Source organism: Phycodurus eques, chromosome 12 (genome assembly GCF_024500275.1).
Source record: "Phycodurus eques isolate BA_2022a chromosome 12, UOR_Pequ_1.1, whole genome shotgun sequence".
Taxonomy (NCBI): Eukaryota; Metazoa; Chordata; class Actinopteri; order Syngnathiformes; family Syngnathidae; genus Phycodurus; species Phycodurus eques.
The window spans coordinates 22,098,707-22,125,200 of record NC_084536.1 but is presented as its reverse complement, the minus strand read 5'-3'; the positions used below and the strand labels follow the sequence as shown (position 1 = coordinate 22,125,200).

At 44.1% G+C, this 26,494-nt stretch overlaps 1 protein-coding gene across 1 annotated transcript; it reads left to right on the top strand.

Annotated features, from left to right (window-relative positions):
• The first annotated feature begins 2,760 nt into the window (after positions 1-2,760).
• LOC133411000 (protocadherin-17-like) lies at positions 2,761-26,293 on the top strand. Its single transcript, XM_061692774.1, has 4 exons — positions 2,761-5,870; positions 10,270-10,328; positions 10,476-10,645; positions 22,294-26,293. The coding sequence occupies exons 1-4, from the start codon at positions 3,399-3,401 to the stop codon at positions 22,863-22,865; spliced, it is 3,273 nt and encodes a 1,090-aa protein (XP_061548758.1). The 5' UTR covers positions 2,761-3,398; the 3' UTR covers positions 22,866-26,293.
• Positions 26,294-26,494: the final 201 nt, after the last annotated feature.

The window sequence follows — 26,494 nt, the reverse complement described above, 5'->3', positions numbered from 1 at the left end:
AATTCTTGAGGGATAAAAAGGCAGAATGACATTTCTTAAAATTATGACTTTTTAATTGCATTTGCAATGTTACTACTCAATTATAGTGCAATGTTGACTGATTCCTTAATATTTTTAATTTATTCTCATAATATTCCTCCTTTTTTCCTTGTAATAGTTTGACTTTATCTCACAAAATGATTGTACTTTTCTCATAAGATTAGTCATATCTTTTTTTGTTACTGTTTTGTGAATCATGTTTTTTTTTAAAATAATATCATGACTTGATTCTCACTCAAAATTATGATTTTTGTCCCTTGTATTTTTACCTGTAAAATATTGACCTTTTTCCATACAATTACAATCTTTTTCCTTGTAAAACTACAACCTTATTCTTGTAATTATTTGACCTTATACTATATTGTTTGTTTATGTATATTGTTTATATATTTTTGCGTGGCCTTAATACACATTTGTAACTGTGTGCATACTGTATATGTAAGGACAAACAAGTGTCATTCGGCTGCGATCCAGGTTGCGCATCCTGGCAGCGATTTTTATATACTGTGGAAAATCCCATTTGACATGATCACAAGGTTTATATGTATACATCTGAATATTTTAAGCCCTGGTGGAGGGCTTTGAGCTCCGGTTATCTTTGATGCAGCGCTCATATTGGATCACATTGTGAATAAGGCAGTGAATATTAAAAAACATGTCTAGATTAGATCTGTTTTTGTATCTTAAGCAGGGTATACGCATGCTGATATTTAACATCGTAACTGATTTTTAATATGTGAGAGAGAACACGTCGAGGAAAAAAAACTTGCAAGTGTGTGCTTGCTACTCCTGCACTGTGTGGCGTAGTCGAGATGATCAACATAGCATACCACATGCGATAATCTCCTCTAAAGGCTTCTTTTTACTCGCGTGGGCGGCGACCGCGCTGATGTCGCTGCGGCTGTCCCACGCGTAGTTTGCCTTTATACTCGAGCGCAACCCACGCGCGCCGTTTCGAAAGTGTACTGCAGTTCAGCTCCAGGTCAGGAGTGTCGCTATGGCTGGTATTGGCTAGGATACCATAGGGTGGAGTTTCCTCTGCAAAACGGGTAGCCGTTTTTACTTTCCTTTCAGTAACGAGGAACAAAGCAACAACAATGGCGACTGTGGAACAGTGTCTGCTAGAACAAATGGACCTAGATCACCAGATGATACGTTTAATTATGCTGCAAAATCGATCAAGAAGGCGGCGGCGTAGATGGTATGTAGAACCAAGGGGCACGCCGAGTACGTCATCACAGCATGTGACTAAAACGGACCAATCACGAGAGATGATCTCCGTGGCGTTGCAACAATTTTTGGCGTGTGCGCGTCAAGCTATGCAGCGGGGCCGCGCGGGCCAATTTGTCACGTGATGCAATGCGGGTGATGTCGGCCGCGCGAGCGCGAGAGTATAAAAAGCCCTTAACAGTTGCGGGTCTCCGCCCCAAAACCCGTCATAGTACCAACAAAGACCTGTGAGAGGCAGCACGGGGCTCCACAGCATCGAGACTGCTGAAAAATACAAAGAAGAAGAAACAGTAGTAGCCAAGTTGAAGAAAATATAGAAGCTAGGCTAACTTTTAGCTTAAATGCTAACAACAATGCAGTTGCAAACGCTTCTTTTTTTTTTGATGATGAATGACTTGTGAGGCATGTTATAAAAACACTCAGCACAACCAGTCGCTCTTCTATTTCTGTCTAGAAACAGCGCAAGCTTCAGACATTTTCACCTTTATTTTGTAACAATCTACTTTTGCTCGTCTTTTCTTGTACTTAAGTACCGAGTGCGATTCATTTTTTTCTGTGGCTGTCAGTCAGTGCCAACAAACTCTACGGCCAGAATATTGGTTACGCCTGCACAATCTAATGAGATCCATCAGAAATCCAGAGCCGAGCTTGAAACTATCAATCTTTTTAATATTGTGGTTTTCGTCAGCTCCATCTTGTCATACAGATATGTGTTTGAGATGGGTTGGAGGTGAGGGGGGATTTAACGAGATCCACTTTAATTTCACATCTTATCCTGGCTCTTCACTGGAGTGACCGCATGTCGCGTTCATTGATCCACTCTTAATCCCCCCCAGTTGTTTGGAGCAACATCCACCACCACCACCACAGGCACCGCCCCCCCCCCCCCACCCCCACTCCCTCTGTTTTTTAAACGTATTTATTTTTGTTGGTTTTTTGCATTCCATCCCCAATGATACTGCGCGCCCATCAGTAAATGAATCACGTCGTACGAGTTCAGCTTTTCTTCATGCCATCCATGTGCTCCACCTGAGACGGCGAGATATCTGTCACCGCTCACTCACCGGGGCTGCGAAGGGAGCACTAAAGTGCGCGCACGTAACGCGCGGGAGTGTGCGGCAAAGAGGAGGGAGGGAGGGAGGAAGGAGGAAGAAGAAGAGGAGGGGAGCAGCTTTCAACAGTTGAGGAGGAGACGCGACTCATTCTGATTATCTTCAATCATCTCGCACCTTATTTTCCCCTCTCTCACTCTCCGGCTCTCTCTCGTCTTCTTCCGCTGTGCAACAGATAAGCGTGGCGGCTGATGGATGCAAACAGAAGCGCCTTCGAATCGGACTGGATTACGGGATTAGCGGACTGATTAGTGGACCACAAAAAAAAAAAAAAAAGGGGGGGGGGGGGGGGGGGGGGAAGAAAAAAAAGTAACCGCTGTGAATGCTCCTCGGCGAAAGGAGCACACAAAAGGTTGCGCCGGAGGAAGGGGAGGGCGAAGCGAGCGGCTGCAGCCACGCTCGTTTGCTTCGTGCACTTTACTGGAGGAGACTCAGACAGTCAGGCAGGCAGCCCCCCGATGCAACAGTGTGCCGCACCGGAGACTAAAGTCACACAATGCACCGGCGGTGGTAACGCGGAGCGATGGTGCAATTTGGAGCTTTGCAGCGTGCAGATGTCGCATGAGGGCAATGCGCCTGTTTTGCCTTTTTTCTTCACCTCCTCCTTTTTCTTCTTCCTACTGAAAGGCAAGCTCTAACCTTCACCATGCTTTAACCTTGGACGCAGAGGGGAATATTAATACTTTATTCTCATCGATTATTCATTGTGGGAGCCCCGCTGAGAGGGGAAACAAAGCATTCCAATGTTGAATTTGATCTTTAATTCATGCACGGGGTGTCGTCGGGCGGTCATCTTTGTTTACAGAAAGAGTTCATCAACGCAGAGCGGCATGTGAGCGAGCTAATACCCATTAAAGAGGGTTCACAAATCGATTTGATATCCAATTAGCAGGGCAGCAACATGCCTGCTTTGGATTTTGTCCTCTAAAGGTTTTGTGGAATAATCAACAGGTTGAAAGTCAGTTTTTTGTTTTTCTTTTTCTACTGTGTGCCAGTACCGCATATCCAACTGAAGGGATGCGTCTCTCTGTTCCCATCTTCCTTTTGCTGTGGGTTAAAGCCCTGACATTGAAAAACCTCAGTTATTCTGTCCCGGAGGAGCAAGGACCCGGCACTGTCATCGGTAATATCGCGAAAGACGGCGGATATGAGACCCTGGAGAGAGGGAAAAAATCCAACTTCAGAGTGTTGGAGAATTCTGCACCACACCTGGTGGACGCCGACCCAGAGAGTGGACTTATTTTCACCAAACAAAGGATTGACAGGGAGACGTTATGCAGGCGGAACCCAAAGTGCCAGCTCTCCATGGAAGTGTTCGCCAATGACAAAGAAATATGCATGATCAAGATCGACATACAGGACATCAATGACAACTCGCCCAGTTTCCCTTCAGATCACGTTAACATCGACATCTCGGAGAACGCGGCTGCGGGCACGCGCTTCCCGCTGACTATTGCACATGACTCAGATACCGGGGAGAACGGGATCAAGACTTATCAGGTCACCAGAGATGATTACAATACATTCTCGCTGGATTTAAAAGTAAGAGGCGATGGGACTATCTATCCGGAGCTGGTGGTTCAGAGACCTTTGGATAGGGAAGACCAGAGCCATCACACCCTCCTTCTCACTGCCATAGATGGGGGCGAGTATCCGAGATCAGGCTCCATGCAAATCAATGTCAGGGTGACTGATTCGAATGACAATAGCCCCATTTTTGAGAGGTCCTCCTATGTGCTGGAACTCCCGGAGAATTCCCCGCCTGGAAAAGTACTCATAGATTTAAACGCCACCGATCATGACGAAGGAAGCAACGGACAGGTGGTTTACTCCTTCACAGGATATGCATCTGAGCGAATACAAGATTTGTTCTCCATTGATCCCAGTACTGGAGTCATCAAGGTCCAGGGCGAAATTGACTATGAAGAAAATCCGATTATAGAATTTGATGTGCAGGCCAAGGATCTCGGGCCCAACCCCATACCAGGCCATGCCAAAATTACTGTCAAAGTGCTTGACAAAAATGACAACTCGCCAATAATCAGTTTTGTTTCTGTGCGGCAGGGTGCCATCAGCGAGGCGGCACCCTCCGAATCTGTCATCGCGCTTGTCAGAGTGACTGATAAAGATTCCGGCCGAAACGGTCAGCTCCAGTGCCGCGTGCTGGGAAATGTTCCTTTTCGACTGCAGGAGAACAATGACAATTTTTACACGTTGCTCACCGACAGACCTTTGGATCGGGAAACCAAGGACGAATATAACGTCACGATCGTAGCCAGAGACAACGGTATCCCCTCTTTGAACTACACCAAGTCGTTCACTGTGAAAATCTTGGACGAGAATGACAATGCACCTCGTTTTACAAAAGTCGTTTATGCGCTACAGGTGCCCGAGAACAACATCCCAGGAGAGTATCTGGGCTCCGTGCTGGCCCCTGATCCGGATGTAGGCCGCAACGGCACTGTAACTTACTCCATTTTGCCATCGCATATCGGCGAAGTGTCCGTTTATACGTACGTGTCAGTTAACCCCACCAACGGAGCCATTTACGCGTCACGCTCTTTTAACTATGAGCAAACGAAATCTTTTGAGTTCAAAGTACAGGCTAAAGACGAAGGCTCCCCTCACATGGAGAGCACCTCCACCGTCAGGATCAACATCCTTGACGTAAACGACAATCTCCCAGTGATCATTTTACCGCTCCTTCAAAATGATACAGCAGAGATCCCAGTGCCTCGGAACGTGGGTATCGGCTACATTGTGGCTACGGTGAAAGCAGTGGACCACGATCACGGAGAGAGCGGACACTTGACATACGAGATCGCAGAAGGAAACGATGACCACCTGTTTGACATGGATCCGATAGGCGGTGAAGTACGGACCACCCGCGCCCCGTGGGAAGAGGTCTCGCCCGTGGTGGAGCTGGTGGTAAAGGTAACCGACCACGGCAAGCCGCCCTTGTCCACCGTGGCTAAGCTGGTCATCAAGGCCAGCACGGAAGTGGCGGCAGGTGGCGGGGGCTCCGGCATGAGCGGCGAGCGGCCGCACTGGGACGTATCCCTACCCCTCATTGTTACCCTCTGCATTATCTCTGTCATGCTCTTAGCTGTCATGACAGCCATCGCTGTCAAGTCCAAGCATCAAGATAAAGAGAGCGGGAATTATAACTGCCGTATGCCTGAGTACTCCAATCCTCCGGTGGGGAAGGGCAAGAAGAAGCGGATCAACAAGAGTGACATCATGCTGGTGCAGAGCGAGATGGAGGAGCGAGATTCGGCTAGCCGCATGAACGTGGTGAGCAGCCCCTCGCTCATTACCTCGCCTATATGCTTCGACTACCAGAGCCCCCTGCCGCTCACGCTGCCCAGTTCCGAGGTCATGTACCTGAAAACCACACCAAACAGCCTGACGGTACCCAGGGCAGGTTGCCACTCCAGCTTTGCCGGGCTGAGCACAGACACTCCAGCAAACAGGATGTCAGTGATACAGGTAAGACACTGTATGCTTATGTGTGCCCTCTGTTTGGCTGTGGAACTCTGGAACGAACAATCTGACATCATTATCACTTCAGCTTGCTCGCTTAAGGCAAACGCTTTGCGAATGAAGCATGATATGACAACTTCGTTTTGGTTGGCATTTTACTAATAAGGTTAATGTTTTATCCACATTTGTTCTCTTGCAAAGTGCTATGCCTGCAGGCCACGTAATGAGGAAATGCTCTCTCTCTCTCTCTCTCTCGCTCTCTCTCTCTCTCTCTCTCTCTCTCTCTCTCTCTCTCTCTCTCTCTCTCTCTCTCCCTCCCTCGCTTGCTGTGTGGGAAAGGTAAACAGTGTGAGTCTTGAACAAGGCCGCTGTGACCCCCCAGCAGATCCTGGGTTGTGGAGAGAAAACAAAACCCAGCCTGAGATGTTGGACCGGACAGGTGTTTGAGCAGCTTGTCCGATCGCATTACCCAACCGATGTGCGCCAGACACCGAGATGCACACGCCGTAACCCCGACAATCGCATTTTTTTTCATCCCAAATATGGGTCGGATCCGCCCAGCCTCATCCAAAGTTGGCACGAAGCGGCCCTTGACGGGGTCCGTTCGAGCCTCGCCAGCTAACATGCTAATTGGCCAGCGCGGGCTTGTTGCGCTGCCTGGAATTGTGTGTCCGTACACGATGTAAATATCTGGGTCAGTCTCACATTTGGAGATGGTAGCACAGATGACAAGGCCTGGCGCTGTCACCAGTCGCTGTGCTACGTGGGTGTGATCAACACAAACACATTATTCTCAAGATGAAGGGAAAAGGGCACTAATGAAAGCAGCTAATGCTTTCCCTAGTATGCCTTGCCAAAGAGGCACATATGGTCACAATGGCGCCGCGTTCTAATCATGTCCTCATCTCTGCCAGGTGATGCAAAAACAAACCTATTTTACACAGAGATCATGCAAAATAACCGCATCAGAGCCGTAACAGAAGACCTGATAAAAAGCCAACTTTGCTTCTTCATTTATTTATTTTTTTACACAGCAACATGGCATCTCGTGGTGGCAATTACTGAACTCTTCCTTTGAAATTACAACCCCAATTCCAATGAAGATGGGGCATTGTGTTAAACAAATAAAAACAGAGTACAATGATTTGCAAATCATGTTCAACCTATATTTAATTGGATACACAAAGACAAGATATTTAATGTTCAAATAATCATTAACTTTGAATTTTATGGCTGCAACACATTCCAAAAAAGCTGGGACAGATGGCAAAAAAGACTGAGAAAGTTGAGGAATGCTCATCCAACACCTGTTTGGAACATCCCACAGGTGAACAGGTTAATTGGGAACATGTGGGTGCCATGATTATGTATAAAAGGAGCTTCTCTGAATTGCTCAGTCATTCACAAGCAAAGATGGGGCGAGGTTCACCTCTTTGTGGACAAGTGCCTGAGAAAATAGTCGAACAGTTTAAGGACAATGTTCCTCAACATACAATTGCAAGGAATTTAGGGATTTCATCATTTACGGTCCATAATATCATCAAAAGGTTCAGAGAATCTGGAGAAATCACTGCATGTAAGCGGCAAGGCCGAAAACCAACATTGAATGCCCGTGACCTTCGATCCCTCAGACGGCACTGCATCAAAAACCAACATCAATATGTAAAGAATATCACCACATGGGCTCAGGGACACTTCAGAAAACCAATGTCAGTAAATAGAGTTGGGCGCTACATCCGTAAGTGCAACTTGAAACTCTACTATGCAAAGGGTAGGGTGTTATCAAGGGTAGGGTGTTATCAACAACACCCAGAAATGCCACTGGCTTCTCTGGGCCCGAGCTCATCGACGATGGACTGATGCAAAGTGGAAAAGTGTTCTGTAGTCCGACGAGTCCACATTTCAAATTGTTTTTGGAAATTGTGGACGTCGTGTCCTCCGGGCCAAAGAGGAAAAGAACCATCCAGACTGTTAGGGACGCAAAGTTCAAAAGCCAGCATCTGTGATGGTATGGGGCTGTGTTAGTGCCAATGGCATGGGTAACTTACACATCTGTGAAGGCACCATTAATCCTGAAAGGTACATACAGGTTTTGGAGAAACATATGCTGCCATCCAAGCAATGTCTTTTTTCATGGACGCCCCTGCTTATTTATAGTGTGGGTACTAGACTGCTTATTTATAGTGTGGGTACTAGACTGACCTGCCTGCAGTCCAGACCTGTCTCCCATTGAAAATGTGTGGCGCATTATGAAGCGTAAAATACGACAACGTAGACCCCGGACTGTTGAACAGCTGAAGCTGTACATCAAGGAAGAATGGGAAAGAATTCCACCTACAACGCTCCAACAATTAGTGTCCTCAGTTCCCAAACATTTATTGAATGTTGTTAAAAGAAAAGGTAATAAACTTGATTGTATTTAGCATAAAAATCATTAACTTAGAAATATATGGCTGCAACACGTTTCAAAAAAGCTGATGTAACACAGTTTACCACTGTGTTACATCAGCTTTTTTGAAACGTGTTGCAGCCATATATTTCTAAGTTAATGATTTTTATGCTAAATACAATCAAGTTTATCAGTTTGAACATTAAATATCTTGTCTTTGTAGTGTATTCAATTTAATATAGGTCGAACATGATTTGCAAATCATTGTATTCTGTTTTTATTTATGTTTAACACAACGTTCCAACTTCATTGGAATTGGGGTTGTAGAATCAGGCCCGTAACAGAGTACAAAAAGTGGGACAGGGATTGTTAAGTCTGACAGCTGACACTCATTTTTTCCTCTCCTCTTATGTTGCAAACAGTGTGTCTGTCCAACAAGTGTTCTTTCACCAGACGCTGGGGCTGACTTCAGTCTTTTGAACCATTTGATGGCAGGATGCCGTATCGGTGTGCGAAAGTGCACACAGTTGCTGTAATATCCCGCTTCACTGGATTCTGTGTAAAAAGCGAAAGCAGCTCAATGTCAAATTATCTGTTTTGGCTCTGGTTGTGGCCTTTCTTATAACTGGCTTATAACTGATACCACAATGTGTCACTGTAGACGTCTTTAACCACATCACAGTGCTTGCAGAATAAAAATGGTATCTGTAAAGCTGAAGGTTACAGGGAGTTTAAGGAGAAAGGAATGCTGTAGAAAGAGCTGATACACATTTGAGAAGAAAGCATTTTAACCTTCAGTTACTCACGGACGTGTAAAAGTAACTTATGAGTGATAATAATAATTGAAGTATTGGAAGAAACCCCTGTCTGATGCATCATAGTTTCTTAGCAACTGATGACGGGAGAACTTAGTGGATGAAAGGTTTTTACCTAGTTTGCATAGCGGCGTAAAAATAGGTCGTCACGTGGCACAAGAAGGCACACTCAAACTTACTGCGGTAGTTTTGGTTTTTCATTTGATTGTTTTATATTCATAGCCTCGAATTGTTTTTCATATGAACATTTACTCTCATCGTGACTTTAGCACTGTGTTAGCAAAATTTAGTACAAAACTACGGCGCGTTCCGTTAACTAAACATTTGTCACCACCAGAACGCCTTCATAAACCGAGGCCCCCTATATGTAAGATTTGAACGTAAATATAGGAATTAGGAGCTTTATAACGTAATAACAACTACAAAATCAATATTTGATTTAGTTGTATCAATAATTTATATTACGATATCCATATATTGTTCGCACCCCTAATAGCCTTGTGGAATCAGACTGTTGAGTGTCACAAAGAACCATACATTGTGCAAACATTTTGTGTCTTGAGTTTTTCAAGTTTCACATACAGATGACTCAACAACAAATTTCCCACCTGTTGCTCCCACCTCTGTTATCCAATAGTGTATTTTTGGGGGAATGTGCTACTATGTGAATATTTGGGTTGGCAGTTTAAGTTACGGAAGTAAAATGTCTCTGGCGGTCATAGTTAATGTACACGTAGCTACCAAACTCATTATCATGAACAACCCAAACATGCGCTTGTCGTGTGTTTCATAAAAGATGTGTTTTTTCAGTTTTTGGACAATCACACCAACATTTCTAAAAAGAAGAAGAAAAAAAAATTCTCAAAACTTTGCCTTTTCTCTCCCTTTGTCGTATACACGTGTGGCCCGGAAGACGTCGGACAGCGAAATTGCTTTTAACACAACAGGGAGGCAGAAGTGAGTGTCAGGTCTGAAACTCCACTGATACCACATCTAAAGCCATTTAATGTCGTTTACACAGCACAGCGACCCGGAAAAAAAGGCAGCTAAATACCGGCTTGAACAGGCTGTGTCAAAGAGGCTTCGCGGATCATTTCTATTCACGCCTGTGTCTAATGTCATCAGTGAACAGTGTGAAAGCGCTTTTGTTTTTTTGGTGGTTTTTTAAAATAAAAAACACAATTTTCATTGTCATTTCCAGACAGAAAACTTCCCCTCCGAGCCTAATTACGGTGGCAGCAGGCAGCCGTTTGTTCAAAGGTAAGAGCTCACATAAAGACACTTCCTGACCGGGTCTTTTGAGCTCCTTCATCCCAGTATCAAGCCTGCCTGGCTATCAAACAGCAGTGCTCACACAGTGAGAATGACAACTTATATGCCCCCCCCCCCTGTCTTTTCCTGCCGCAGCTCTACATTTAAGGATGCAGAACGAGCGAGCCTCCGAGACAGTGGCCATGGTGATAGTGACCAGGCTGATAGTGACCAGGATACTAATCGAGGCTCCCAGTGTGACACGTCTGCCAGGGAGGCCCTCAAGATGAAAGCCACATCAGTTAACGGGCAGCCTTTCGAGCAGGGTGAGTGGACTCTTCCCGACGTCGTCAAGATGCCTCTGCGCTTTCCCGTGGCACAACGTTGTTTATATTTTATGCGCCGAGACTCGGCCGGCGTTTAAGTGCGGCTTCACCCGCCTTCAGGCACCGCCGAGGTAGACAAACATTTACCATGCAGGTGGTAAATCGGCAATGCATTTTTTTGTTGTTGTTGTTGTTGTTGTGGCGGAGGTTGCGACTGCTGCTCGCTTTACACGGCAGGCTTCTTGAGCTGGTGTCGCAGAGTGCCAGGTAAAAAGCGAGCTTTTAAGGGGATACTTTGAAAGGATAAAAGGGTCCGCTGTGTGAAGGTGGAATGTTCAAACATCCCGCGTCTGATTTAGGCATCAAACAAACTCATATGCATGGCAAAGCGTACGCCTCCCTGCGTCTCTTTTGATCAGGCCTCCATTTGAACACGCGTCACGCATACCTTGACTTAACATGAGAGCGCGACAGACGCTCACAGGTATTTGTGGCAGCTGCGCTTCCACCTTTCGCCCTCCAAAGTGCTTCTAAGTTATTATTGGTGGGGTTTACAACTAAAAATAGGAATATAAAAGTTTAATTATGACTGAAATGACTGCCAAGAGTGCAATCACAGATGATTGCCAAGCTGCTGCCACCCGCCCGACCTGCTCGGGATTGATATATTTAGCAGGAGTTGGAGACAAACAGCAAATATGAGAACCAGCCTCGCAGGTGAGATAAAGGTTAACGGCGGGCTCGAGCGAGGAGGCGATGGCTTTCATTTGCTCGTACGAGCCTTGGAGGAGAAGGGCTCCGGTCATCAGCTCCCTATGCGCTACTTTCCACACCATTTACATTGCTATGAACCGCCTGTACGCGGCAGGCTCGGGAGGGCACGGACAGAAACACTCTGGTGGCTGCTGGAGGGAGAGAAACAGAGGGCAAGTGTGAATCCCTCCCTCCTCCCTTGTGTGCGCACTGTGGGGAATTATGGTAGACCACACTTGTCTCCGTAGGAGGTGTAAATTCAATCACAATTTTTCCAACACATTTCTTGAATGCGATTCAGCGTCGAGTTCTAAGGCCAATCATACAGAGAGATATTGAAAGAGATGTCTTGCGTGTCGGTGCCAACCGAATATTTACATGCGCTACGGCGGCGCTCAAGGAATTTCATTTATCCGGCTGTATATGTAAGATAAGCGCAATGCAAAGAGGTGGCGCATTGCGTTTATAAATGGAGGGCCGTGATCCTGCTTTTCCTTTTGGCAGGGTAAAAAGGTAACCCTTGATCAGATTACGTTTAGATGCTGGAAATGGAAGACTTTAGTGGTACAGCAAAAGTTCTGAAATCGAACACAATCCAATTTCTCTGAGTTTTGAATCGATTATTACCGTAGAACACGGGTGTCAAACTGGTCAACCAGTAAGGGGTGTACCCCGCCTCCTGCCCGATGGTAACTGGGATAGGCTCCAGCATGCCCGCAACCCTAGTGAGGAGGAGCGGCTCAGAAAATGGAGACAGTTTTTTTTTTTTTTTTTTTTTTTTTTTTTGCTTGCTCCAGCACAAAAAAGCTTGCAGGTTAAGTAGTATTTCTTTTATATCTTTACCTTTGCCATCCCTCCAGTCTCCTGGCTGCTTTGATACAGGTAATATATGCACCTGTGAAGCTCCCACTATCATGCACCCTGAATATTTATTCTCTCTCGCAGACGCCAGATGCACTGTGGGTATGTTGCTAGGCGTTTTCCGTTCCTCGTTTTCCACTGCTCTGTTCACAATTACCCAATCAGATCGAAAAGATTCCCATGCTTATTTTATGTGAATGTTAAAGTCAACGTACAGTTTTGTCACTTGAGGTGTAAATTCTTTCTTTATTTTATTAAGATATGAACTAAAAATGAGGAAAGACGTCAATGGCACAAACAATGGTTGAAAGCATCCTGGTTTCAACATGACCTTCCTTCTCTACTTTTAATCAAGGACTTTAGAAATCTAGGCTGCGATTTATGTTCCCGAAGGCGGTTGATTATTTATTAATGTACTGCGTGACTAAATAAAAAAAATAACATAACTAATTTAGGAGGGATAAAATATAAACATGTGCCCCCTTTTGTTGGCCAAAAAAGATTTGAGGTGATACGATGACTTGCACGGGGAGAAGTAGAAGAGAACAATGGCAATACCGCCGTGTGATTTCCTGGAGCTTCCAAGCACGCACATCTCGTCATCAGTACCATCAGTGACCTCCTCTTCAGTGCATCATGATGGCTGCCATGGAAATAGTCGCAGCATCTTCTTGCCTCGCTTATCGTTCTGCTCTCATGTATCTTAAAAAAAAAAAGAAGAAATAAAATAACCACCCCGTCTCTGTGGAAGAGAAATGGAGAAACAAATGGCACAGAAGCATAATCAGGCCCTGTGGATGCTTCAAAGTCAAGAGCTCAAATATCTACAAGTGTGGGTTTGCCAAATCAAAGCTACGATTTAGTCCATCCTTTTGATGTAAAATGCATTTTGAACTCACAAATGTATTTTGTCTTGATCTCGGTCACATAATATGTAATATGGCCGGTGGGGGGGGGCGGGGGGGATCAAAGACTGGTCATTTTGGTGTAGATGGAGCTGCCGGTTAGTTTTGTAACAGAACAGAAACATTTTTTTAATTGTGTCTCATACAATTCGTAGCAATGACTTAAGTCTGAGATTAGTAGCCTAAGAGTTCGAATGAAATCTCCAAACCTCCGGCAGACACAATCTGTTCCACAACATGCGTGGAAGCGAAGATAACCACTGTCAAATAAAACAAACAAACAAACAAAAATCTCGCGAACATCCCCAAACAAAAATACTTACTTAAAAATGATTTTGTCTCATATTTACTCACAGTGTGTACTCAGTGTGAAATCTGCATCTGTTTAATTGAACACAAAAGTTGATAACGTATTATAATTATTATTGTTCTGCATTGAAAAAGCAAAGGAAAAGCAAAAATCTCACATGATTTTCTGACGTTACGTATAAGGGGGGGATTTTGTACTACTGTCTACGAACTCACAGCACTCATATCATGATGGAAGAGTCAAAACAAACTCAATACTTGTTGAAATTCTGTGTTAATCATGAGACATTTTTATCGTCAAGCCCAAATGCCAAATAAAAGAGAAGAGTCTCTGACTCTGATGATGTTTAATAGATCACAGCAATACAATATATATGCGAATATGGCCTCGCTGGACTGTGAAGAGCGCAGGGATGACATCATGAGCGCGATGAGTTTGGAGGCATTGCCATGACACCGTTGACCCGGCATTGGTTTTCTGTTTGTGGTGTCGAAAAAAGTTACAAAAATGAACACTAATTAGTGTATAGAGTGAAAGAAAATAAAACAATAATGCTTTCCCAAAGAGCCAAATATTTGCTTTGCAGAGAATTCTTTTTGACGTCATGTCAGCCTTTGATGGTGATGCCAGCTGGGAGCAAGAACATTGTTGTGCAGGGCGATAATTAACGACGTGACACGTTTTGTTGTTGGTGTTTTTTTGTTTAATGACAATTGGGTAGTAAAAAGCAAGAAAACAAACAAAAAAATCTTTAGCTCAAAATTTCAAAAGAAGACAAAAATAACAAGCGATAATTAAAACAAAATCTTCAGACTTTCTGTTAGTCATAGCGAGCTCGAGGCTGACGTTAGCACGATTTCTGAATTTAAATCAAAGTGATGTATGATGCCACAAGCGTGATGTGGCTTTTTGTTAAACACATTGACTCAGACATGTTTGGCTCATTTCCACAAGAACTACAGTGGACCAGAAGGGTCACAATTTACAGTGTGCTCAATAGAAGCAGCATAATGAGTCAAACTTTTAGTTCCATACACACAAATGTATTGGGAACACTGCATGTTCTCTTCCAAATAAAAAACATCAAGTTAACATGATCAAATATGCTATTGATTTACAGAAACAGAAGGCAAGGGAATATAAGGCTGTTCAAAAATAATAGCAGAAAACAAACAAACATTTACTGGATAAACTGAAAGATGCTTGAATATTTAGCTTTCCTGAACAACTATTTAGTTGTATAAGAATTAGAATCTTCAGGCCAAAAGGCCTTGTCTGATATAAAAGTATTCGGTTGTACTATATTGAAGTATTTAACAATGTGCTCACGTTATTTTTTAATCAATACTCATCCACAAATCCATCAAAGTTATCATCTTCTGTATCCGAAATGAACGGCTGGGCAAGTTCTCAAACAAACACGGCAGGTTCGAGATAGTCTCGTTGCCGTGCGAAAGCTCGAACAACAGTGCAAGCAGACACGTTAGCCCAAGCATCCACAAACCATTCACATATGCTGGCGTAACTCGCCCTCCGTTGCCTCCCAGCCTTAGTAAAGCTGTGTTCGCCATCTGTCATCCATCGCTCCCACACCATCTTTTCCTTGTAATCCGCCGGAAGTTGCTGCGCCACGGTAGTCCTTGCCCGGATGGATAAATGGCGCCGTTTCATAAAACGAAAGCACCGAGACGGATCTCCTTGACGGACCTCCTTTTCATTTCTTCTGCAAGCGTTATTGCCCTCAGTCGAATGGTGACTGTAGAGAGGTTTCTCCCGGCTGTTCTTTGCTCCTTAATCCATCGCTCGAGTTGGTCTTCCAACTCGGGCCACCTCGCCACGTTTCCGCGGAAACTCAGCTTCGTCTTCTTGACTTGGCGAAGCTCGTTTTCCCGCTTCTTCCACTTGCGAACCATGGATTCGTTGATCTTGAATTCTCTCGGAGACGGTATTTCCGCTGTCTGTGGACTAGTGATGCCAAAAACAACGTTGACAACAAAGCAAACGGGCTTCCAGTCATAACTCTACGAGATCACCATCAAACTCATATGATGGTTGTACTCCCAGTTGGGAGCTGCCAGTAATTTCTCGTAACCGTTCGCTGCACCGGCCTCGTTGAATGAATGGCAACAGTTATTGACGGCCAATCAGACTTGCAATCGGCCCCCAATACAAGAATGAGTGGGCTCCAAAGAGTCTCAATTCAGACGGACATTTCAAACAGGAGAAGGATGGCTGTGTTGTTTTCAAAGTTTTGCTACACCTGTTGTCAGGCAAACCAACGTCTAAAACAGCTCAGTTTTTAGTTAAAACGGCATCTCGTAAGTAGAATTCTGCGTGTGTGGCTGTCCCTGGACCGACAACTACTTGTACTTTACTGAAACTGTTTTTCCCCCGCTTCTCCTCTTTTTGTCTGTTGGAGTTTGCCCGGCCGGCTAACTGGAGGTTGGAAGTTTCGTTTTGAACAAGAGGAGAACTCACATTGAGGCTCCCACATCAGGGCTCTGTGTTTCATTCATTATCCTTCAAGTGTCTCATTCATATTTTCAGGAGATCCTTTGTGAGGAAATGACATAATTCCCAGCAATTAATTGATCATTACGGCCAAATTAAAGCAGGCGGGCGAGCAACAGGAAGAATAACTGTGTGCTTTGCAGTCAGAACGGGCTGTTTCATTTTTACGTTATGGAGCAAAAAAAAAAAAAAAAGAATCAAACTGTTATGGAATGCTTATTTTGGTGAGACATTTGCGCAGACATTTGTAACACGTAGCCTCAAACCAATAATACTTATTGCGGCAGCGTCAAATAAATGTTGATTGCGGCGTAATTGCTGCAATAACAACTGGCTCATTTTGTTTGCGATCCCGCAGGAGCAGAGTCATGTGTGAGGAATACGCAGGGAGAACAACATAAATTCTCAACGTGAGATTAGATCAGTGTGCTCTTTGCATCGAGACATAAGCATTCATTCATTATTCATTCATTAGAGCTTCTAGCTTGCTGCTTGTACTTTGCAGCCGGAGTCTTTGCGGACATGTCGCCAGTCAACCACAGGAGCGACATATCGAGACGGACAACGAGTCACACTCCAGCCCGCGGGCGCACTGCAATCACCAATTAACCTGACATGTTTTTGGCCATGAGAGGAGGAGTCACATACAAACACTCAAAGGCTGTTAGACAGCAAGACTCTGGGGGAAAAAAAACAAAATAGAAAAAAGCAATATCCACCATTAAATATAAAATTCATGCCGCGAGTTGATACGTTTTGAAGGTAATTGTTTTTCACTTACTGCTAATTTACACCAATAACTATTCGGCTACTGAATTAAATCATTGTTTTTTCCCCCCAGCATTTCATGTTTCCAAGCATGCAAATGAGGTCATTTAGTGGCAAGGACAGGTCATTATATAAGACGTGTCGAATAAGTGGTGAAATGAAAAATGGCCAGGAAATGCAAATAGGGATCTTATTATGATGCAATAAACTCTTAAGGGGAAAAAAAAGGTTACGCTAATGGTTGTGCCGTGAATGGTAATGCCAACAAACTCCAATTTGTCCTTGACTCTCAATTTGTAGGCATATAAATTGACAACAAATTCTTTAAAAGCTCCTTACTAATGACAATAGCATTATGTGGTACCTTTGTGTAAAAATAAGATAAACATGAGACAACAATTAGACGGGTGGAACTTCTTTTTTGTGCTCGTGTGAGAGTGATGATGTTAAAACGTGACGTGTCAGGCGCGTCTGCAATGTGACTTGCATTTCTCCTCAGTATTTTGTTTTTTTCCGTCTACATATTAATAGCGGTTCAATCAATAGGCACAAAATATTTATTCTGTGCTTGATTAAGAAGGTCGAAATGAAAAATGATGCAATAAACTCTGAGATTAAGCTAACGATTGTGCCACAATTGGTAATCCCAAGATGTCCTTGAGTCTCGGTTTTAATGAATGAATTGAAATTGATGTTGACACAGTTGTGAGAGCAAGTCTTTTCTGATGCAACTCACACAGTTCCTTGTTTTTGCTGGTTCTGCATCAGGAAAAAAAAAAAAAAAAAAAAGCTTCCCTTGCACCACAAGCACATTTTCCAGGAAACACCTACGCAGGTTGTGATGGTTTGCAAACGGGTGGGAAAGACCTTCATGAATAATATTAACCACTCTCAACTGTTGCATTGCCCCTAAGTGGGGGGAAAAAAATTTAAATAAATAAAAATGTTGCTCATGTGCTTTGTTTTGTTGCATATCATCATTGTGATGTGGCATCATGTGGGAGACAGGACTGCAAAGTTTCCAAGTTTCAAATATTCTACCACTATCACAAAAAGCAGCGGGTTTAAGTTTGAACATTTCCAGTAATGTACTGTATAAGGGATATTTTATGCATACTGCATTATGAATTAGTCAAACTCAAAAATATAAATGATAAAATCGGACCTTTTTCTCCATAGCACTGATTTCATGTGTGAAATATACCTTTCTGAGGGGGGCCTCAAAAAGTTATATTCTCCATAATATTTCATATTTAGAAACGAAACAAATTTCAAGTCAGATGTGGTAGGAAATTTTAAATTAAATTATTATTACATTGACTAGTAATTATAAACTGTAAATGAAAACGATGCATGTTTGTCCTGTTGCACATCATCAATTTATTGTGGCATCATGAGGCAAATATGTTCCTAAACATTCAGAATTTTTACTCCGCCCTTTGTTAGAAAACACTGCAGGATTTGCCGACTTAATTTCAAGTCATGTCTGGTTGAAATTCATATTTGATAAATAATATGAATCACCCAACTTTTGCATTGAACAGCGATACAAAATTTTTTTTTGTTTCCCATGATCATGTCATGCGTTGTCATGAGGCACATTTCCCTCTTTCCCAAATTCTCAATTTCCACCATTGTTGCAAAAGACTGCAGCTTCTAATATTTATACGTTTGGGGGTGCCTGTGGAATGCAAATTTTCCTTTAAAATAAGTATATAAGTACGGGCTGTTCGGTCCCGGTACGACCGGAGTCAGAGTTTGGTCCGCATATCCGGCAGTAAGTCGGACTCGTTCCCGGTGAGGGTTGGACTCCGCCGAGGCTGCCCTTTGTCGCCGATTCTGTTCATAACTTTTATGGACAGAATTTCTAGGCGCAGCCAAGGCGTAGAGGGGGTCCGGTTTGGTGGCCTCAGTATTGCATCTCTGCTTTTTGCTGATGATGTGGTTCTGTTGGCTTCATCAAACCGTGAGCTCCAACTCTCACTGGAGCAGTTCGCAGCCGAGTGTGAAGTGGCTGGGATGAGAATCAGCACCTCCAAATCTGAGACCATGGTCCTCAGTCGTAAAAGGGTGGCATGCCCTCTCCAGGTCGGGGATGAGATCCTGCCCCAAGTGGAGGAGTTCAAGTATCTTGGGGTCTTGTTCACGAGTGAGGGAAGAATGGAACGGGAGATCGACAGACGGATCGGTGCAGCGTCTGCAGTGATGCGGACTTTGTATCGGTCCGTTGTGGTAAAGAAGGAGCTAAGCCGAAAGGCGAAGCTCTCAATTTACCGGTCGATCTTCGTTCCTACCCTCACCTATGGTCACGAGCTGTGGGTCGTGACCGAAAGAACGAGATCCCGGATACAAGCGGCCAAAATGAGTTTCCTCCGCAGGGTGTCCGGGCACTCCCTTAGAGATAGGGTGAGAAGCTCGGTCATCCGGGAGGATCTCCGAGTAGAGCCGCTGCTCCTCCGCATTGAGAGGAGCCAGATGAGGTGGCTGGGGCATCTGATTCGGATGCCTCCCAGACGCCTCCCTGGTGAGGTGTTCCGGGCACGTCCCACTGGGAGGAGACCCCGGGGACGACCCAGGACACGCTGGAGAGACTAGGTCCTTCGGCTGGCCTGGGAACGCCTCGGGATCCCTCCGGAAGAGCTGGATGAAGTGGCTGGAGAGAGGGAAGTCTGGGCGTCCCTGCTAAAGCTACTGCCCCCGTGACCCGACCCGGATAAGCGGTAGAAAATGGATGGATGGAAGTACAGCCCCAATTCCAATTAAGTTGGGACATTGTGTTAAACATAAATAAAAACAGAATACAATGATTTGCAAATCATGCTCAACCTATATTTAATTGAATACACTACAAAGACAAGATATTTAATGTTCAAACTGATAAACTTTATTGTTTTTAGCAAATAATCATCAACTTAGAATTTTATGGCTGCAACACGTTCCAGAAAATCTGTGACAGGTAGCAAAAAAGACTGAGAAAGTTGAGGAATGCTCATCAAACGCCTGTTTGGAACATCCCACAGGTGAGCAGGCTAATTGGGAACAGGTGGGTGCCATGATTGGGTAGAAAAGGAGCTTCCCTGAATTGCTCAGTCATTCACAAGCAAAGATGGGGCGAGGTTCACCTCTTTGTGAACAAGTGCGTGAGAAAATAGTCGAACAGTTTAAGGACAATGTTCCTCAACGTACAGTTGTATGGAATTTATGGATTTCATCATCTACAGTCCATAATAACATCAAAAGGTTCAGAGAATCTGGAGAAATCACTGCATGTAAGCGGCAAGGCCGAAAACCAACATTGTATGTCCGTGACCTTCGATCTGTCGAACCCCCACTGCATCAAAAACTGACATCAATGTGTAAAGGATATCGCCACCTGGGCTCAGGAACACTTCAGAAAACCAATGTCAGTAAATAAAGTTGGGCGCTACATCCGTAAGTGCAACTTGAAACTCTACTATGCAAAGCAAAAGCCATTTATCAACAACACCCAGAAATACGCCGCTGGCTTCTCTGGCCCCGAGGTCATCTAAGATTGACTGATGCAAAGTGGAAAAGTTTTCTGTGGTCCGACGAGTCCACATTTCAAATTATTTTTGGAAATTGTGGACCTCGTGTCCTCCGGGCCAAAGAGGAAAAGAAGCATCCGGACTGTTCTGGACGCAAAGTTCAAAAGCCAGCATCTGTGATGGTATGGGGCTGTGTTAGTGCCAATGGCATGTGTAACTTACACATCTGTGAAGGCACCATTAATGCTGAAAGGTACATACAGGTTTTGGAGAAACATATGCTGCCATCCAAGCAACGTCTTTTTCATGGACGCCTCTACTTATTTCAGCAAGACAATGCCAAACCACATTCTGCACGTGTTACAACAGCATGGCTTTGTAGTAAAAGAGTGCGGGTACTAGACCGGCCTGCCTGCAGTCCAGACCTGTCTCCCATTGAAAATATGTGGTGCATTATGAAGCGTAAAATACGACAACGGAGACCCCGGACTGTTGAACAGCTGAAGCTGTACATCAAGCAAGAATGGGAAAGAATTCCACCTACAAAGCTTCAACAATTAGTGTCCTCAGTTTCCAAATGTTTATTGAATGTTGTTAAAAGAAAAGGTGATGTAACACAGTGGTAAACAGTAACCTGTCCCAGCTTTTTTGGAACGTGTTGCAGCCATAAAATTCTAAGTTAATGATTATTTTCTAAAAACAATCAAGTTTATCAGTTTGAACATTAAATATATTGTCTTTGTAGTGTATTTGATTAAATATAGGTTGATCATGATTTGCAAATCATTGTATTCTGTTTTCATTTATGTTTAACACAACGTCCCAACTTCATTGGAATTGGGCTTGTATATAAAATCAGGATTCATAACTTGAATAATAAGGGCCACCTCTCAGCTCTAAGACGCTGTGGGCGTGTCGAATGGATCCGCCAAAAGGAATCAAACATACTGAGGGGGTGAAAGCTTATACGATGTAAAATCACGTTAGGAGGCTCAACTTCAAAACTGAATGGTTATTGTGGACTATAATCATAAAAATAATATATAAGCACACAAGTCAACTTACTCTCGTTGTCAGTGCCATAATGTCACAGCCGAACACGGCACCTGACGACAGCGGGACGGTAGGAGGAAGCCCAGGTAGCTTGACAGTCGGCACTGCCCCGTTCACTAGTATCAAGCTACCCACAAAGTTGTCGCTGGTGAAAGTTTACAAAACTGCAATGTAGAGTCGGCTGGTGGTGTTGATGTTCAGCTCGCCATCTGCGGATGTCTTTAAAAAGTCAATCCATAGCTTTTTTATTTCCTCTTTTTTTTTTTGGGAGCATAAAAAAACATCACCGAGCTGTTCTGGAGACACATTTTCGGGATGTAGCCATCGTTAGCCTGCTAACGGTACGCTGGAGTGGTAAATGGGCCGGGTTATGGAAGCTCAGCACAGCTAACTCACAACTGAGCAGCCAAACAAAATGACATCACTTTGTCCTTAGAAAGTACACGCCCCAGCCCTGTGATGTCACGGGGATGTGTTTTAGCGCCGCCCACAAAATCAGGAAAATTCAAGTGGTGAAAAAGATGCTTAAGCTATATCTCAACAACTATATTGTTATGTCTTTGCATAGATCTTCAAACATATTTAATGTAGTTACAAACAAAATATGGATATCTGCTTAGAGCCTCTTTAAGAAATTTCAAGGCATGTATGGTGGTAATTAATATTTTACAAATATTGTGAATCACTCATCTCTTGCATTGACCAGCAATAAGAAAAAATTGATTATTTTGTTGCATAAAATACTTTTAAATGGCATATTGAGGTAAAAACATTCCGAATTTTCACTATGCAGGTTTAATTTGGAACATTCCCAGTAATGTATAATAGATATTTTACACTATATTTAGAGATAGGTCTATTTTCTTTTTTTTTTTCACCAAAACTCATTAATTATTGATAGTCATCACTCAACATGTGCTGGTAGGTTCTTTCTTTGGAGCCCGGTGGAACTAAGTAACAAATGTTAAACTGTTTTTGCAGAACAAGACAAATCAGTCCACTGCACCGATGAGTGTCGTGCACTGGGACACTCTGACAGATGCTGGATGCCAAAGTTACGGATCGGAAGCCAAGCAGACAGCGCCGATAATCGCACCAACCTTTTCATCCCCGTGGGAATGGATGCCATGGTAGAGACAGAGATTTATGGCACCATCAGCCGCGGCAGTCGGAAAACCCTCAGCACTTTCGGGAAGGAGCAGCGGGACAGCACCGTCCTCGTGGCCAACGTCAAACCCTACTTGAAATCGCAGCGTGCGCCGTGCCCGCCCCTGCAGGAGAGTCCGCCGGCCCCCGGAAGCCCCACCAAGAGCGGGACGGCCCCGGACGCGGGCGAGCGAGAGGTGAAGGAGGAGCGGGAGGGGGGCTCAGACAGCAGTGCCTACGGCCCGCCGGACGGCCAGTGCTCGCCGCTGCGCACCGCGCTGGAGGAGCCCTCCTACCTGACCCGCGACCTCCGGCCCAAGGCGCTGTCCAGCAGCCTCATTCACAGCGCCGTCATCAGCCAGGAGTGCGGCGTGTCCGAGTACGAGCCGCGGGACTCGGGGAACTGACAACCGTGTGATTGGGGCTGACTTTTTGCTTTTTGTTGTTTGTTTCTTTGGGGTCCGAACATTGTATAACCAAAAATCATCTGCTTTGTGTCTTTCTTTGTTTTTTTTGTTTTTTTACTCGGTGACTTGTAGGGATGGGCAATCGGCTACTTTGCCTTGATCGATAATGGAGAAAAATAATCAATTAATCGATTGTTTTTTGAGACTCTCTTGAATGAATGTTCTGAACTCCTGTTGCCATGCCAGTGTTGTATCGAGCAGAGAACTTGGGCCACAGCATGGATATGGCTGACGTCATGTTGTCTTCTTTAGACAGCAGACAACAGGCGCAGCTCAATGAATCAGAATATCGTCGAAAAGTTCAATAATTGCATTCGCTCAATTCAAAAAGCGAAACTCATGAGATAAATCCCCACTTATTCGGTTCAGCCTTTACACATTTGCCAATTGGCCGACTATTCTCTGTGTTTTGGCCAAAAAACTCACTTATTTGCTGTTTTTGTGCCCAGGCCTTGCCATCTGGTGCCATCTTGGCGCTAAGGAACTGTGAACTGTTGAAGTGAATTGAGGAGCTTCTTTTAGACAAACGTAGCCCTTTGCCGCCATCTTGTCGCCTCTTACAGCAATTACAGTACAGCATAAACCTTTTTGAGGGGGCTTCACTTACTTACGGATTTTCCGTATTCATGGCAGGGCTTGATCATTTTTCAATGAGTGCAATATTTCATAATTTTCTTCTGAGTGACGTGGTAAAGCTAGTGGTATAAGTGGTATAGGAAATGGATTAAAGGATGAATGATTATTGCTGACAGCTAATGCAAATCCCACATTCACATCTCAAGAATAGAACACATTATGTTAGAAACTTTAGGAAATATATATTTTTTTCAAGCAGCAATGAAAGGGCCCTCGCAGCACCTTTTACATGGCGAATCCACCTTTTACATGGCAAATCCTTAAAATGACTCATACATATTACATTGATTCCTTAAACAGATTGGAAAATCAAGTGCATTTTGGGGGGTCTTCACATGCCCGAAAAACTAAATTTTTGGAAGTGTGTGTGGTGTTTTGTAAATATATATTTTTTAGGGGTCCTGAAACCGAACGGCTCAAAACTCACTCAGTAGCAGCCCCCTGGAAATGTAGAAACGGGTGCCTTTTATGTCCCCCAAGCAAATAATTGTAATATTTTACCTAAAATATATAAAATGGGCGGCACGGTGGGCGACTGGTTAGAGCGTCAGCCTCACAGTTCTGAGGACCGGGGTTCAATCCCCGCCTGTGTGGAGTTTGCATGTTCTCCCCGTGCCTGCGTGGGGTTTCTCCAGGCACTCCGGTTTCCTCCCACATCCCAGAAACATGCATGGTAGGTTGATTGAAGACTCTAAATTGCCCGTAGGTGTGAATGTGAGTGTGAATGGTTGTTTGTTTCTATGTGCCCTGCGATTGGCTGGCGACCGTTTCTGGGTGTACCCCGCCTCCCCCCCGAAGATAGCTGGGATAGGCTCCGGCAGCCCGCGACCCTAGTGAGGTTAAGCGGTAAAAGTAAATGGATGGATGGAGGTCGAATCGTAAGCAGGTGCTATGCCATCTAATGTGGTTGAAGCATGGCATCAAACTTTGACGATCATTTTTGGGAATTTGGCATGAGAAAGATGGTGCCAGGACCCGTTACTTGCCGATTGTTTCGTTACATCGATGCTATAACCATTAAAAAATAATAATAATAATAATGCACTCTGGGCATGTGTGGTGAATCTATATAAGTTTTACTTTTTGAATTGAAATACTGAAATAAATGAAGTTTTCCACAATGTTCCCATTTATTGAGATGCACGAGTCAACAGCTGACTGCAGCCAATCAGTGAGCTCTATCTAGCCACAACTGCTTCAATCAATCATTCCCACTCATTACAACCTTAACGATCGATTAATCGATTGATTACAAGCCCATCCCTAGTGACTTGTTGTGTTTAGGTGGAAATTGTGTCCTTGACTCTTTGCTGTGAAGGTTTGCGGGCCAATCAGTGCTTACCTGACTTCAAGTGTTTCCATGGTGTACTGTACCTGTCAATTTAGATGTCCGTATTTTACACATTGCAGACGCCAATTTTGTGTGGCTGTTGGAACAAAATCGCTACTGTTAAGCTTTTGAGTCCTGTCTGCTTTTGTACGGTGAAGCTATCTGTCTCCATTTAGTGTTTAAAGGAACGTCACTTTGAAAATCAAAGTCCGACCGCATACATATCAGTGGCGTTACATACAAAAGTGAAGTGTCTTATGAACTGTAACGGTGGTGCAACAGGGGACGTCCCTTTTCATGAAACCATTCGAGGTTCTGATGAAACAATTTTTTTAAGAATGTATTTGTAATTTTATCGTCGTCCTCTCTGCTGTTTGTGTGAAAATAAGCTGGGCTTACACGTGAATGTGGGCTACTGTACTGTATTTGTGTATTTTATTAAATTTGTATACACTGTGTGCACGGAAGGACGTTGTTTTTCAGCCAATGATGACTTTTGAAGCTGTCATGTTCATATGTGAGAGACATGTTAAAGCAACAATATGTGACTTTTTTTTCATCTGCTCCCGGGCTCCCCCTTCAGGTGTAAAATGTAATTTTGCTTTGACTGTTATAAATACAAATCGACAGTGAAAGACAGATTTTCTGATTACAACAACATGGCATTTTAAAAAAATTGCTGATGAATGCGATAAACACCCCAAAAAGTCAGCGTCATTATATATTTTGAAAGACCATAGTCTCATCGTTTGAGCGGAAAATTTAAATGATCTTTTTAATCCTAATTTTTGACTTAATCCCGCCGCACACCGATCTGCACATCTGAAACCGACTGAACTGTTTTCATGAGTCGGCCACCGGTTTTCGTGCGAGCATGGGATTGCAACATCGCAGATGTAACAGCCAATCGAAAAGCATTCATAATCATTTTACATTCATAATTACCTGTGGCTCGAAAGCAAAGCGTGTAGAGTCTGTTGCCGAATTGCACGGGTGCAGTTTGTGAATGAGACCATCGATTATGGGCAACAGACTCTGAAAACATTCACTCTCTTTCCTTATTCTCGCTTGTTTCCTCTTCTTTGTCATCATCCACGTCTTCCTTGACGATTGTGCCATGGTTTTGTGGTTTAACAAAAGATAATTCAGTAAAGTATATTGGATGTGCGGAGTCTCTAAAGTCGATACAAGGTTGCAGTTTTTCCGTGATAGCGCGTCAGTCGATATCGGGGGCTCAATCGCTTGGTGTGTGGCGAAGAATTGCCGACTGTGGTCCACTTCAGTCGATATACATTTCCCAATCACTTGTTGTCGTTTGTGTCCAACAACTTCGTCCAGTAGCGCCAAAAGAGGAAATCCACTTGCTTAACGAACATTTATCCATCCATCCATCCCTTTCCTGAGCCGCTTCTCCTCAGTAGGGTCGCGGGCGTGCTGGAGCCTATCCCAGCTGTCATCGGGCAGGAGGCGGGGTACACCCTGAACTGGTTGCCAGCCAATCGCAGGGCACATACAAACAAACAACCATTCGCACTCACATTCACACCTACGGGCCATTTAGAGTCTCCCATTAATGCATGTTTTTTGGGATGTGGGCGGAAAC